Source organism: Elephantulus edwardii, unplaced genomic scaffold (genome assembly GCF_000299155.1).
Source record: "Elephantulus edwardii isolate Elephantulus edwardi_28Jun2011 unplaced genomic scaffold, EleEdw1.0 scaffold00066, whole genome shotgun sequence".
NCBI lineage: Eukaryota > Metazoa > Chordata > Mammalia > Macroscelidea > Macroscelididae > Elephantulus > Elephantulus edwardii.
The window spans coordinates 7,679,816-7,696,553 of record NW_006399816.1 but is presented as its reverse complement, the minus strand read 5'-3'; the positions used below and the strand labels follow the sequence as shown (position 1 = coordinate 7,696,553).

General features: G+C 45.4%; 1 protein-coding gene across 1 annotated transcript in view; it reads left to right on the top strand.

Moving 5' to 3' along the window:
- Nucleotides 1-16,738, top strand: part of CCDC33 (coiled-coil domain containing 33) — a 171,195-nt gene that overhangs the window by 65,906 nt on the left and 88,551 nt on the right. The window contains exons 7-10 of the mRNA XM_006888390.1: nt 375-495; nt 12,629-12,755; nt 13,392-13,525; nt 15,174-15,245. Of these exons, the coding sequence (XP_006888452.1) occupies nt 375-495; nt 12,629-12,755; nt 13,392-13,525; nt 15,174-15,245 (454 nt within the window). The remainder of the gene's footprint in view (nt 1-374; nt 496-12,628; nt 12,756-13,391; nt 13,526-15,173; nt 15,246-16,738) is intronic.

Below are 16,738 nucleotides of genomic sequence, written 5' to 3'. Positions count from 1 at the left end.
CACAATCCCGCCCTTGCAGGCTCTCCATGCCACAGAAGCTTAAATCAGGATTCCCACTATGGGGGCAGTTTGTTCCAAAAGGTCTTCTGATGTGGAGGCTAGGAGTGCAGGACCTCTTATAAATACAAGGCAGCAGAGACATTAAGATGTGGCTAAGAAAAGTCTCAGTACATCATACGTAAAGTCCGTTTCCTGACCAAGCTGTTTCCCATGGCCTTCAGCCAGAGTTGGCCCAGGCCTGTACTGGATTCTCCTCTCTTCACCAATTTCATGGGTCTAGAATAGTAGTCCAAGGCTACAGGTTTGGGCATGAGTCAGGAATGCTGTGTACTGTAAGCAGTCCTTCGCTAGCCCCTGTTTCCTTGCCTGTCCAGGTCCAGCTGGATAAACAAAGACCCAGAATCCCTGGGCCTGCCTATCACCCAACTCTCCTTCCCGATTTCATCAGTGATGAGCTTTGATGTTCCTCGGGTCAGCAAGAACGGATGCCCTCAGGTACGGCCCTTTCCCTCGGTCACCATCTCACAGGTTCAGCTACTCATGCTCTCATTCCCTTGCTCACTCTGCAGTTCATATAGCTGATTCCTGCTGCATACGCCAGATCATGCTTGTGTGTGCTATCCAGACTTTGCTGTGAGAACTCTGGGTCTGGGTGATATTACATACATGAAAAAGTTAAACGTCAACACAGGACAATGGAAAAGTGAAAAACAATCCAGAAGGGACTGTCAGAGCTGCAAAAACCAGAGGAAGTGCAAGAGGGTGATTAGGAAAGGTTCTTGAATACAGGCAGGGGAAGGATAGGGCAAAATGAGATAGCAAGAGCAAAGGTGTGAAGGTAGGAAATACACATGCAGATCCCCTTATCACTGGAGAAGAGGGTGTTGTTTAGGGGAGGAGGGGAAGGTCATGGCTGGGTCCTGGAGTGTGGCCAGAGCTACCTCTTTCCATACAGACTGCACTTTGGAAGGAATTTGTCCTGTACAATAGTCCCAACATTCCCAGGATCTTAAAGAAGACTGGAATTCTCAGAAGTCCTTCTTATTATCTGTCCAAAAAAAGAATGAACTACCCCTCTGGAGCCTCAGCCTTCATTTAAAACCAAAGTCGTCTGAAGAAGGCTCAGACACGGGCAAGAGTGATGGCAGTGGGGAGGGATGGGAAGCAGGGGGACCCTGGGGACAAAGGCTTCAAACCCAAACCAATCCTCAGCCTGATTTCCCCAGAGCCATCTCACACATGGCCCTGCATTTGCCCAGAAAATTATGAACCAATCAGCAGGCAGTCCCGGGGGATGGGGTGGGAGAGGAGGCACAGCCTGCTTTAATGAGCAAGCCCCAGCCCCACCCTGAGGTCCTTTCTGGCTGTCTTCTTGGCTGCCTAACAGGAGTCAGCATAGGAGAAGTGCCAATGCTTTTTGCATATGTGGGGCACAAGGCCAGAGGTCCCACAATGGTAGGACACTTGTTGAAGGTTACCCAGCACCAGAGCAGATGGGTCAGGTTAATACCTCACTGGCAGCTGGCATGGAGGTTCCCAAGTGTCAGTGCCCTTGACCACTAACTTGAAGGGTGGCAGTTTGAACCCACCCAGCAGCGCTGCAAGAGAGAAAGCTGGCAATCAGCTTCTGCAAAGTTTGTAGCCAAGAAAACTGTATAGAGCAGCTCTCTGTGATACATGGAGTCACCATGATTGGGAACAACTTGATGGAGACAGCTTTTTGGTTTCTTGCCCTCTCTTAACAACTGGAATGCAGAGCTATCTCACTAGCCACTGGCCCCAACATGCTAAAGCACTGTGGGTGGGGAGTTTGGGAGACCTGGGTTTGATCTATCAAAGAAAAACAATCCAATTTTGATAGGGAAGTGCTTTATTTAGAAAGAACAAGTGTTGCAACAGAAAACTCTTCTACACTCAGAAAACTGCAAGTATCTCAAAATGGGACAGAAAAGGAATTTTCTTTTTACAGGGAAGGAAAGGCATGCAGAGATAAGCAGAATCCCTGGGGAGAAAGCTGTACAGGCGAGGGGAAACAGTCACCGGGTCTGACACTGAAAGTATCTCGTTGTGGTCAGCTGAGTTCCAGAAGAAACTGATAATGGGAGGAAAGTACAATCCAGCGTGTTATTTTTAGTACTTTCTTGGGTTTGGGAGTAAACTGAGTTCAGAGGCCTGTAGGAAGGAGATATAAAACCAAACCAAACCACAACAAAAAATCCCACTGCTGTTGAGTCAATTCTGATGTAGAATAACGCTGCAGGACAGAGTAAAACCAGCTAGGGATTTCAAGGCTATAATCTTCATGGAACCAGGTTGCCAAATCTTTCTTTTTTAAAAATAAATTTATTTATTATTAAATTTTTTATTAATGATTTTTAATGCAATATATATATATTTTTTTTACAGCACATGCTTTCCATTTAATTTCCCCCATTCATTCATTGTTGCACATTTTCCTCCCTGCCCACCCCTCCCCCCATTCATTTTTCTCTTTAAAGGAAAAAAAATTCTTTCATTGTTATACAATCCCCCAAGTCCTCTTTAATATGCATTTCTTTTTCTGTAATCTTATCATGAAAATAATGCCTAATCCTATATTCCTTTTAAACAGTTCTCTCCTTCATCTGTTTCAATGCAGTACATATTATTTATCCCATATCTTCTTAGGTTCCCCCCCAACTCTGATGTCAGTCTCATTTTATAGCAATGGCACTATGCAGTATTTGTCCTTTTGTGACTGAGATATTTCACTCATCATGTGCCAAATCTTTCTACTGCAGAGTGGTGAGTAGGTTCGAACCACCTACCTTTTGGGTAGCAGCCAAGTGCTTTAGCTACTGTACCACCATGGCTCTTCTAAAAAAAAAATTAAAGTCTGAGTAAAGTATGGTAAAGTCAAAGAGAGGGTAAGGCATAGGCAGTGGAGAGCGTTTGTTTAGCTGCCACTGTGTTTTGTACAAGCTGTGTGACCTTTGGCAAACTGCTCTCCAGACATGCTGATTTCTGTCTCATCAAGCTGCTGTTTACTGCTGTCAAGTGGCCCTCAGCTCATGGTAACCCTGCCCCTGTGCCAGCCTCCTGGTTGGGGCCTGGGTGATCCATGAGGCCTTCATTGGCTGACTTTGGAAGTGGCTCACCAGGTCTTTCTTCTTAGCCCACTTTAATCTGCAAGTTCCACTGAAACCTGTTAGCAACACCAGCCTCCAATGGTTCCATATGAGATATACTGGCCAGGTATAGAACACAGGTCTCTAGCAAGGAAAGTTAGAATTCTACCACTGGCCCCCTTTGAAATGTTGAAAAACCAAACACTTACCAAACACAGGACCTTTAGATTCTGGCTCATGATGATCCTCCATCAGATTTCCAAGGGACCATACTGCTCATCTCTCTCCTCCTGTGCTGCTAGTGAATTTGAACCGCTGACCTTTTGGTTAACAGCTCAGAACTTAACCCACCAGGCACACCACTAGGGCTACCTATTTTGGCTGTTAGAAGACATGTAGGGAAACTGTGTGCAAAGCCCAGGATAGACATTGAGAAAGCTTTCACACTTTGTAAATGTGCCTACTCTAGTGTCAAGGGCTCCCTCTGGAGCCCACCACACCGCTTCTCATGTAACCCTTGGTTATAAGTAACAGAAGCCTCAATTCATCCAGCTTAAATACTAAGATATTTATTGTCATACACAAGAAGTCCTGAGAGAGGGCTTCACCAGAATTGGTTGGTTTAATGGGTTGGAAGCGTCCTCTAGACATCGGATCTTGCCAGTATACAGAATTGCCATCCTCAGCTCGCCACAGCTTGTGGGGACAAAACAGAAGGTTGTGCTGAAACACTGCCACCCAGACGAGACCGAAGTCCCCTCACCCCCCTGACTCTCAGTATTACTTTGAGTTGAAACCAACTATAAGCTGACCATCCAGCAGGGTTTGGGAGGCTATAAATCCATGAGAGGAGGTGGTGCATCTTTCTCTTACGGTTATGGTGCCGCTAATGTATTCAAACCACAGAGAGGTGCCACCTTTGAGTTTGTTTTAGCAAATTCCTTACAGACTAGGCCAGCATATTGTTACTATGTGCCCTCAAGTCAGCTCACCCTCCAGCGAGTTTTCAGAGTTAGTAAATAGCACAGAGCAGCTAGTGGATTTGAACGCTTAGCCTATGGAGAAAGGGAGGTGTGTAGAGGGAAGGATTGTGAATCCTCCTCCCCCTGAAAGTGGTTTTTGAGAAAGCAGAACCCTCTCCAGCAACCCCTTAGAAGACACTCTCTTTCATCCCATTGGCCAGAATCAGTCACATGCACTTGCTTGAGCCAATCACTGGGAGAAGCGTGGCTGTACCTTGCTCATCACTATTTTATAACTGAGGGAGCGTCAGGGCTTAATCAGTCCTGCTGTCCTTGATGATGAGGGTGGAATGGCTGTGGACTAGGCGGTCTTCAGTGTGTGCTTCACTCCTCTTGGAGCCTGGTGAAGACCATTGCACTTGGAGCTCTGCTGAGTAGGATAAATTGCCAAAGGTCCTGTTTGACCTGGGGCAGCCTGCTTATCACAGAATTTGTCCTGGTTAGGAGTCAGTCCTCAACATTCCACATCTTTGATGAAAGCTGACGGATTGTTCCTATTGACCCAGCTTTCTGCAGAGCGGGGCCCAAGACACTCCATCAAAGTGCAACAATGTCTGTGCCTACTTCAACTCTTTCTATCTGAACTCCTGCATCCAGGGGTCCTCCACTCCACAGGACTCTTTTCAGTCCTTCCAGATCCTGCCTTAGCGCTGGCCTCATCGTCTCTTACCTGGACCTAGCAACACCTTGGCTGACCTCTACTCAGCCTCCACTTAGTCCTTTCCACCCATCCTCTGAGCAGCAGGCAGATGACCTTGCCCCATTCACCCACAGAAAGAACAATGCCTTCACCCTCAGCCAATGCCTAAGCCCTGTCTCCTCCAGCCTCCTGAATTCACTCAGGATTCACACAGGTGCTCTTAACACATATGCTATCTCCTCTCACTTGCCAGCCATCATCTCTGCTGTGCTTTCAACCTAAAATGACCCGCTTCCATCTTACTGCTCTCATCCAGGAAGCCCTCCTTTCCCCAGGTCTCTGTGTGTGTGTGTGTGTGTGTGTGTGAGAGAGAGAGAGAGAGAGAGAGAGAGAGATCCTTCATCCTCCTGTCAAATTGCGGGCTCCAGAAGGGACACAATGATTAACTTTAGCTCCTTCTACCCACTATACCCCCACAGACATCTAGCTAAAGAAGTCCTCCAATCAACATTTGCTGAGTTCAGTTAAATTGAACTTTTACCTTCACATTAATCAATGTCTCCTTCAACCCTTATACACTTTCAAGACCTGGAGTATAAAGTGCTTTTCCATTGAATAGCAAGAAAACCATGTCCTAGATAAAGAAGGGGGCTGACTGAAAGTCACACAAGGTTGAGACATCTAGGACGAGAACGAAGAAATCCTAGCTCCCTGCAGGCCCAATTCCCACTGCTCTCAGGATGTCTGGCACTGCTTCCACACAGAGCAGGTGGCAGTGGATGTGAGTGGATCCCAGGGATAATGCGAGCAAGGCCTGGGTCCCCTGGACTGAAGCCTCTGTCCCCAGGGAAGGTAGGTCTGCCACAGTGGCTGAGGGTTAATGGTTTTTCTGAAGATCACAGCTATGGGTTAATCACATTCCTTAATTCTACAGCTCTATGTGGCCTTTCCCATTAGCTTTGGCGAGTAATGGCTCCTCCACCCCCACCCTGACTCGCACACACGCATCAGCCACTAGCACCTTCACTAGATCCCTGGCATCAGACTGACAAACACATATAAACACCATGAGAGAGAGAGAAAGGCTGTTCTTCTCTCCCCAGCTGGCCATGATCTCAAAGGATCTTTCCTGGGGTACTCATCCTGAGAAGCCATCAGGGAAGGGATTGTTCCTTGCTGAGCACTCAGCAACCCCTGCTTTGCCATCTCCATCAAGATATTAGCAGGTCCCAGAGAGGACAGCAGCATCCACTAATGAGCCTCCCCCAGGGGGAGAGCAGCCCTGGACTGAATGAAAAGTCTTTGTTGAGCACCCCATGCCTGGTAGGTGACCCAAGTCATGTAGACACTCCTCTAGCTCCTAGACTTGGAGTTTGTAAAAGGGGGTGTTTCTAGAATGGGGTGGTTTGAGAATCCTCCCTGAAAGAGAACTCCCACTCCCAAGCACCACCAAAGGTAGAAGCAGCTTCCTTGATCTGGCTTGGCGGCCATGTGTTTCCTGCCAGGAACACTCCCAGCACCCCCCTCACTATCTTTGTATTCAGGTCTCTTGGTCCCAAAGTGACTGCAACCCATCTACCCCAGGATCAGGACAGACCCAGGTGAGCCTTATTCCGCATCTTAGAGACTCCCAGCAGGCGCATTAGTGTGACAGGCATCAGGGCCCTGCCACTATGGGGGGAGTGGACCCACACTGGTATTTCACGATTCCACATCAATAACTCCCAGAGCTGGCGGTGCATTTGTGCTGACCTTTTCGAGCGATGACTGATTTCCGCAGGGCAGTGGGAGGTGGGAACAACGACCATGGTGGTTGACAGCCTCTGGCTGGGGACAGGGAGGAGGCAGCTGCTTAGAGAGGCTGTGCTGCTGCCCCTCCATCCCTCACCACCTGTGTTAGTTTCAGGTAGGTCTCCCTGCTGGAAGTTATGGGCAGAAGCCCTTCTCTAGCCCTGCAGAAGCTGGGTCTCAACATGGAGATCCCTCCCCATTCCAGGCTTTCTCCATATGCGCCATGCTGGGCCCACCTACACGCTTTGATTTATGTGGTTTTTCTCCCCATCACCTGCCAGATCTTCCCTCAGAGTCTCCTCTGGGCCTGCCTCCATCAAGAAGGATTTTCTGACCACCCAAAGGGATGTTTCTAGAGCTCGTTTGCTCCAAGGTCATAGTCAACACTGAAGAGTGCTAATGGTGCAGTGGTTAAACACTCTGGTGGCTTAGTGGTAAGGAGTTGCATTGCCAAATCAAAGGCATATGATTTGAATCCACCAGCTGCACTGCAAGAAGAATGATGGACAATCTTCTCCCATGTGGTTTGCTGTCTCTGAAAACCCAGTGGAAGGTCAGTTAAGAGACACTTGCAACTTGACAATAACAACAGCAAATCAAAAGGCTAGCCATTCTGTGGGTAAAAAAGACCTGAAAATCTTCTCTTTAGAGACTAGAAAGCTTCCTTAGAGAGCTTAGGAAATCAATGGGGCAGATCAACTCTCCTAAGTGTCACTTAACTCATTAATGCCAAGTATATAAATAATTATTATTTCCATTTTATTTTTTATGGCATCCAATTTTCCTAGAGCCATATTGTGTACAGTCAATGCTTTGATTATTAATGTTGCTGCTGTGTACCATCGAGTTGGAACCGACCCATAGCTGACCCTCCAGAGGGTTTTCATAGGCAGTTAATTGCAGTGGGGGAGATTGGCCATCCTTCTCCTGCAGAGCAGCTGGTGCGATTCTTGCCACTAGTCCACCAGAGATGTTTAAAATTGTTTCTCCTCATTGGCTGAATGTTTAACTCCATCTATATCATTATGGTAGACTCTACTTTGAGAAAGCAGCTCTTGCCCAGTTGTATTTTGAGTGCCTTTCAACCTGAGGGCCTCATCTTCTGGCATTATATCAGACAATGTTCCCATGTTATTCATGGGGCTTTCAATGGTCTATTATTTCAGAAGTGGATGGCCAGGGCTATTTCCTAATCTATCTTAGTTTGGGAGCTCTACTGAAATCTGTCCACCATTGCTGGTATTTAAAATACAAGTTGCATAGCTTCCAGCATAACAGCAACACACATGGCTGCTATTTTTCAAACTGAAACAAATGAAGAATAAATTCAAGCCCTGAGTTGCAATATTGAAATATTATTTGGGCAAAATATTCAACGATGCAGGAAGCATCAAAAGGAAATGGAATGAACACACAGTCCCTGAAATAAAAAGAATTGGTTGACACCCAACCATTTCAGGATGGAGCATCTGATCAAGAACTAATGGTACTAAAGGAAGACATCCAAGTGGCACTGAAGGCACTGGCAAAACTAAGGTTCCAGAAAGTGACAGAAAACCAAGTTGTTTGAGCAAATGGATTCAGACCTAGACTTACTCATCCACCTCTCTGTGCTAAGAAATTTCTGGTCAACTGACTGGAAGAGATCCATATTTTGTGCCCATCCCCCCAAAAAAATGTAGTTCAACAGAATTCAAGAATTATTGAACAATATATTTTAATGTCATATGCAAGCAAAATCTTTAACATTAACAGGGACCTGCCAGAAATTCAACCAGGATTCAAAAGAGGATATGAACTAGGTACATTATTGCTGATGTTAGACGGTTCTTAGATGAAAGTAGGGAATACCAGAAATATCTTTATTTGTATTTTATTGACTACAAAATGCATTCAACTGTGAATCATAATAAATTATTAGTAATGTTGCAGATAATGGAAACTCTAGAACACTTAATTGTGCTCAGGTGGTACCCATATATAGACCAAGAGGCAATCTTTTGAACAGAACAGAAATCAAGAAAGCTGTGTGTCAGAATTGTGTCCTTTCACCATACCTACTCAATATGTATGCTGGGGGGGGGGAGAATCTGAAAACCTGGACTATATAAAGAACACAGCATTAGGATTGGGGGAATACTGATTAACAACCTACACTATGCAGATGATACAACATTGCTTGTAGAAAACAAAGAAAATGTGAATGAAGCTTAATGTTGAGGTGTTACCCTTCAGAATAGATTACACAACAACATGAAGAAGGCAAAAATATTCACAACTAAAAGGGATCTCTGGTGGCCGAGTGATAGGAAGTTGTGCTGTAATTCCAAAGGCACACGGTTCGAATCTACCAGCTGCTCTGCAGGAAAACGAAGGGTAATCTTCTCCCATGTGATTAGTTGCCTCTGGAAACCCACTAGAGGGTGAGCTGTTGGTCAGTTCCAACTAGACAGCACACAACAAAAACCCATTAAAAATACCATGGAAAATGGAGAAAATATTGAAGTTGTCAAGGAGGTCATTTTACTTGATTTGATAATCAACACTCATGAAAGCAGCAAAAGATATACGCAATAGGAAAATCTGCTACTGAGGACCTCTTTAAAGGTGCTAGGATATAACATTAAAGACCAAAGTTAACCTAACCCAAGGCATAGTATTTTCAATCACCTCATATGAGTGTGGATGTTGGATAATGAATAAGGAAGACTGAACGAGAATCAATGCATTTGAATTGTGGTGCTTGTAATGAGTATGGACTTCCCAGGTCTGTCTTGGAAGGAGTGAGCCACAATGCTCCTTAGAAGCAAAAAGGATGAGACTTCATCTCACACACTCTGAGTATGTTATCAGAAGGGATTGGTTCCAGAAAAAGACATCATGCTTTGTAAAGTAGAGAGTCGGTGAAAAAAGAAGATGCTCAATGAAATGGGTTAAGTGACAGCAATGGTGGGCTTAAACACAGCAGATGTTGTGGGGGTGACCTGAGATCAGGGCAGGCTTCATTTATTTTGTTCATATGAGAGGTCAATATGAGTTGCAGCCCCCTGGAGGGCACCTAACAACAACATAACATTGTTACAACAACCGTAGTACACAAGAGTCAATGCTGTCTTGTTTAATTGTTTAAATACTACCCCTGTCTGCTCAATGTCCCATTAATACTACGCTGAGTACCTATCTTCTACTTCACAGAACTTTCTTTTTTTTAATTATAATAATATTAATAATATTTTATTAATTTTCATAAACATTTACAGAGATTTTGGGCTTCCACTCATTCATTGTTGCACTATTCTCTCTACCCTCCTTCCAGTTTGTTCTTGTCCAAATGCCACAGTGCTTGTCAAAGCCAGTTCTGATTAATCTTCTTTGTCAGTGTATCCTTTGCCATTCCCTATCACTCCTCCCTGAGAGAGACTTCACCCTGAGTCATAAGGAAAAGGGGACGGCGTATTCTCTTAGCTACTTCCTGCTGAAAAGGGATGCTGTGGGTTTCAGGGTGAAGATCTTCTCTCACTACTCTAAAGGGCCCCTTTGGCAGTAGGAAACACATAGACTATTATGGAGATTGATTTTGGAATTCAGATGCACTCTTATTGATTGTGCTTGGCTGTACATGTACATATCCTTGAAGATGTATCATGGGGGTGTTGCAACCTAGAAGACACAAATTTGACTAACAAGTTATAAGTACATGGGTCCAAAAATTATGGAAAAGTAAAAGAAAAGATTCTTTCATTGTTTTACAAACCCTCCCCCAGGTCCTCTCCACCATGCAGCCCTCGCTCTAGTCTCCTGTGATGACAGAAATACCCAGTTACATCTCTCTTTTAAACGGTTCTCTCCCTCCTCTGTTTCAGTGCAGTATACATTATTGAACCCATCTTACTCAGTCTCTCCCCAACCCCAAGGACAGTCCCATTCTACAACAGTGGCATCATGTAATATTTGTCCTTTTGTGACTGGGATATTTCACTCAGCATAATGTTCTCCAGAGTCAACCATTTTGAATAATATTGCATGAGTTCCTTGTTTTTTAATGCAGCATAGTATTCCATTGTGCGAATATACCACAGCTTCTCTAGCCATTCGTTTGTTGATGGGTTCACAGAACTTTCTGAGGTGGGCTAATTAGCCTTCATGAAACAGAGAGGAACTGGTAGCAAGGGAAGTTGTTGTTGTTGTCATGTGCCATTGAGTTGACTATGAGCCAAAGCTACCCATAAACAATGGCTCTGAACTTTGCACTATCCTGAGCCGACCTCACCATCTCTGATTCACTTGACCCTATTGCCACAGTCACTGTGTCAGTCCACCTCATCCAGGATCATCATCTTCTGCTCTACCCTTCTTGTCTAATTAGGTATCTAATTAAGCATAACCAGCCAGGGGCATGAACACTGGTGTAACTTTTTTGTTATTATTACACATACATACACTTTTTTCTTTTTATTATAATTTGAGTGCAAGTTTACAAATTGGTTTTTTCATGGTGTAACTCTTTAGAAAGACAATTTACCAATAAATTAATCAAGTGCCTTAAGATATACACATCCTGTAACTCGGAAATCGCATTTTAACGACATACTGTGGAGATAAGGATCCCTCATGAGCACAAACAGTGCTCAGCAACTAACTGAAAGGTCAATGGTTCTAACCCATCCAATGGCTTCACAGGAGGAGGGCCTAGCAATCTGTTCCCACAAAGATTACAGCCTAGAAAACCCAGTGGGCTAGTTCTCCTCTGATGCATGGAGTTGCTGAGTCAGAAATCAGCTCAATGGTACCTAATAACAACACTAAGGAAATATTTGTAGTTCTAAGATGTGTGGGGAAGTATGTTCAACAAAGTATTGTTTGTTCTCAGAGAAAAAGAGAAGGGACAACCCAGGGCACACACACGTAACAACATATCTGCATGGTACAAATGTTTAAGGTACTGGCACACTAACAGAAAAATCAAAGGTTTGAGTCTACAGAGAGGTGCCTTGAAAGAGAGGCTATTTGCTCCCATATAAAATCAGCCACTAAAAATGCTATGGGAACTTCTTTTCTGATGTACATGAGTCAGAGTCACATTAGTGGCAAAGTATGTAGGCACTCAACCAATAGGTCTGTGATCCAGACCCGCAAGGAGCACAGCTTCCTGGCAGGAAGATGTGGCTGTTGTTTCTGTAAAGATTGTTGCTGTGATGTGCTTCGATACCATCAAGTTGGCTTTGACTCATGAACAGCACATCAACCCTGTGCCATCCTCATAATCTCTCACGTACTCGAATCCATTGCTGCAGTCACCATCAGTCCAGCTATTTGAGGGTCTTCTTCTCTTTTGCCAACCCTCCACCTATCCAAGCATGATGTCCCCTCTCCAAGGAACAACCTCTCCTAGCAACATGGCCAAAGCATGTGAGGCTGTAAAGATTATGACCATGAAAATCCTGTAGGGCAGCTCTGCTCTGTCCTACAGGGTCACTTGAAGTCCACAAAAGCTCAATAGCAATGAGCTTTTTGGTTTGTTGGTTTCATGGTTCACTAAATCTGTGTTACAGGAAGCAGAAGTGTGTCCTGATCCTCGAGTTCTGGCGGCATAACATATGGGGCTGTGCTGGTCATGCCTTGTGGTAGTTGAAATCCACTGCTGGTTCTGCAGGAGAAAGATGGGCAGTCTCCTCCAGTACCTCTTCCAGTCTTGGAAAACCTACTGGAGGGTCAACTATGAATCAGTCCCCACTCAATGGCAATGAGTTTTGGTTTGAGATATGTTTATGTTTAAATGGTTAATGACAAAGTCAGGATACCAAGATGATAATTCTACGAAATGGCAGGCAAGGAGTGGGCATCCAGCTAGAAAGAAACAGTCTTGTGCACAACCATCTTTAGTGATAAGAACATAGGTATTCTGGCTTCTACTTTTTTGTATTTCCCAAGATGAACTAACTAGGTAATACATCTATGTTGGTTTTGTAACTGAGATAGTGTGATACAAACATAACAAAGTCTCTGGACATTTCCTTGATTTGAGAGATGCAGTGACATCATCACCTGCTCCCATCCTCTCCTTCCAGCTGACTGAGCCTGCAAGGTCCCCAGAACTGCCTGTATGGAATCAGTCCTTCCTCTTCCAAGGCTGTGATGGAGCCACCGACTTCTCAGAAGACACAGCACTGGTCCTGGAGTACTATGCCTCATCACGTAAGTGCACCCTCAGACCACACCTGATGTCAGGAGACCCAGGTGGAAGGATGTTGGACTCTCCCTGCCCGAGCCTCCACTTTGGTGGGTTAAGTGTCCCAGATTCTGAATGCATATGGACAGGTGGCAGGAAGTGTTGGCTTTTCCCTCTGGAGCACAGGTTAGGATGCATGAGTCCTGTTCCCATAGTAGGTCTGTACTTTTTTTGGTTTTCATTCTGATACTGCAGCCCCTACCCACATATCAATGAGGTAGAAGATGGATGGGCCATTCAGAGCCCATAGCCAAGTCAGAGATTTGCTGACCCAGCAGCATTCTACACAAGCTCCGTACCATGGGATTGGGGCCATAAAAGCAAGAGGAGAAGGAGCACCATACTGATAACTGGAGACATAGATTCTGTTTAGGGTTGGCATTGAACTCAGGAAGTCCTGAAAAGTGGAAAGAAGGAGAATGCTTGTGCAGGGAAAGGCCAGGAGGCATGAGAGTGGGTGAGGCATGGAAGATGGGAAACTTGTATGCCTGATACCAAAAGCTGGACTTAGGTGGGAGCACAGGAGCTGGGATCTGAGAAGCTGGGTGTGGAGGCTTTGACAGGAGACTAGAGGTGAACCATCAACCCATCCCCACCCATAGTGAAAGGCAGTGAGCCATGGACCTTCAACCAGCCTCTGGGCTTCTCTGTGTTGCCACTCAAAAGCCGTTTGTACCGCAAGATGTTGTCTGGGAAGGGCCTGAGCGGGCTGCGCTTGGAGCGGCTCCCCATCCTGGTGAGTCCCCTGTCCCTTCTGCATGGTCCTCACTTTGCCTGCTCTATCTCAGCTCCACAGGAGAATGACCCTTCTCCAACAGGCTTCACTAGAGCACCCAGGAAAGCTGACAACTGTCAGATGTCAGGGGCTTTCAGGAAGGGTCACTCAACTTCATCCTTGGCTTGGGGATCTGTAATGAATCCACCAGAAGAACTGCCCCCTAGAAACTTGAGGAGAATAAGGGTAAGGCCTGTGGGATGGTGACAAGAGCTCAGGCTTCACCAGCCAGACCTGGGTTCACATCTCACCTTGACTTCTTCCTCATTGTAGAACTGGGGGCAAGTCTCTTAAGCTCTCTAAACCTTAGAGTCCTCATCTTTAAAGTGAAAACAACAATTTCTTCGGAGAAACAAATTATTTAATGAAATGTAAAGGGCCCAGTATAGGATCTCTTTGTATACGGAGATAATTAAGAATTTAGGTCATTTGGGACTAAAGTCTGGATTCACCAATTATCAGCTGATAGGATCCTAGAAAAAGACTTACAATCTAGATGCCTCAGTTTCCTTGTCTATGTGATGTGTATGTAATTATAACTTCCTCATAGCTATCCTTTGAGATTTTGTGAGGAAATACATACAAAACCCTTAGAGAAAAACCAAGCATAGTCTTAGAATAGAATATGCTCTCAAAAGAATTCAGGTAATTATTATCATTATTTTTCTATACACTCTTTTTTCTTAAAATATTTCTATCTATGCTGAGCTGACACAATTGATCTTGGTAGACAGGAGCTTTCCCCTTCTGCCAGGATGTGGTTGGACAGGCCTTGCTCTCTGGGGGTCATTCAGAGGGTTTGGCTGGTCAGCTTTCCAACGAGCAGAGAAGGACAAGTGTGAGGAGGTGAGGTTAAACCAGACCTTTCAACTGGCTCTACCCCTTGATAGATTTTGCTTCCCACCTCAGATATATGAATCCAAATCTACATTGTAACAAAACACCCAAATGATTCTTGTTTGATGCCATAGAGTCAGTTTACTCACATAAACTTACACTACAAATTCTTACAGACTCAACACGTAGCCATCAAGTCTAAACTGACTCAGAGCTGACCCTCCAGCAGGTTCTCAGAGACTGTAAACCACACAGGTGGAGATTGTTCGCCTTTCCCCCTTAGAGCCGCTGATGGTGGAGTCACACCACCAAAGAGGTTTGAATGTTTGCTAACCTGAGGGTTAGCGGTTCAATTCCCTCCAGACTGCCAGAGCTCACCTTAAGGCAGTGCACTATTATAACACAAACACTGCAAGGGGATGGCTCCCTCTCCCTGCCCCCGTCTCCTGTAAAAGTCTTATAAAGCCCCTATAAAATTCTTATAGACTCTTAGGAAAGCCTAACGGTCACCGGGGGATCTTGTTAAAAGTATAGACTCTGATTCCGTATGTTTGGGATAGAAATGCAATTTCTCAGCAGGGGGTTGAACTGGAATGAACTGGTTCGAAGTTCTGGGGTGGACAGAGGCAGTGACCTGCTCCCACCTGCCTTCCGCTCTCACGGACACAGTCCCAAGCTGTCACCTTGCTGGGGAATCAGAATACGAGCAGAGACAGAAGCTACCCCAGCCAGCAGCCATGACTTCCCCTCCTGACTGGCCTCCTCTTTCCAGAATACCAACCTGAAGACCATAAATGGCGAGGCCCCCACGGTGGATCTCTCCTTCCAGCTGCATTCCTCCGAGGTAAGGCTGTGTGTAGACCAGGGAAGGCCAGCTCCTGGATGATGTGCTGGCTCCATGCTCCCTTCATCGTGGTTCCAATCTCCTTTCTGAGAGTTGCCCTGAGTCAGGGGCTGGGGCCAACGGCTCTAGTAGTGTGACTATTGTTAAAGATGGAAAGATGTTGCTATTGTTACTGTCCTGTGATAGTAAACCCATTGGAGGGTTTTCAGAGGCTGTATGTCACATGAGAGAAGACTGCCCATTTTCTTGCTCTAAACAGATGGTGGGTTCAAACTACCTGCCTTTGAGTCGACAGCACAGTTTCTTACCCACTGAGTCACCAAATGGAAGAATAAACTGAGGCTGCCAGAAACTAGAGAAAAGCTTGAAGCTTTATTGTTTCTGTTCTGGATCTGTTTTTATTTTGGGGTGCACCAAATCAGTTCCAACTCATAAGTGACCCCATGTGATAGAGTAGAACTGCTCCGTGGAGTCACCTTGACCATTGCAGGAACAGGTCACCAGTAGAGCAGCTTAGGTGGGTTTGGACAATCAAGCCTTTGTTAAGCAGATGTCACCAGGAAACCAGAGAGAAAGCTAAGAGATTAGAGAAGAAGAGTTGAGTACAAAGGACACGCAGACTGGGTGGTCGGTCAACTCTAACTCAGCCCCAAACCAAGTCTGGCTCACTAGGATCAATGGTTCTCAAGGGTGAACTGGGATATTAGTTTTCTAATGCCAAGTAACAAATTAACACAGACACATCAGCTTAAAAACCACCTCTTTATGAGATCACAGTTCTGTGGATCAGAATCCAACACAGCACAGGTAGGTTCTTAGCGGAGGGTCTCAGAAGGCTGAACCACGTGATCGGCAGAGCTGGGTTACTTTCTGGAGGGTCTGGGAGACAATCTTAGTTCCAAGTTCCTTCACTTACTAGCACAACCCAGTTGATAGAACAGAAGTCCTGATTCCCGTGTTGACTGTTAACTGAGGGCCTCTCTCAGCTCATGTAGACCACTCAACCCCCTTCTCACAGGAGCCCCTATTATGCTTAAACCAGCAGGCATGGTGAATCCCCCTCATACTTTGAACCTCTCTGGCTTCCTCTTGTGTCAGCTGCCAGAGAAAATGGTCAGCTTTACAAAGAGGTCCATGTGATTAGGTGAACAATTAACTAATTACCCCAACAATCTCCCACTCTGAAGATCAACTCCACCATACAACACAACATTCAGAGCAGTGGGACGGCATCACATTCAAGGATTGGGGTGTAGGGTCTAAGGAGCCAATTTTCCAATTTTTGAATCTGTTTCCTACAGCTGAGCTGGTCTGAGTGAACAAATAACTGATGCTGAGCTGAGAAAACGAGCCTTCATCTTTCTAGCCAGCTACACTTGCGCTCCATGGGCCCAGCGTGGGTCCTGGTCATTTTGGCTGCAGGGCACCTGGTAGATATCTATGGGAATTTCCCCTCTACTCTGTGGTCCCAACCTTTAGGGGCCAGCATGAAG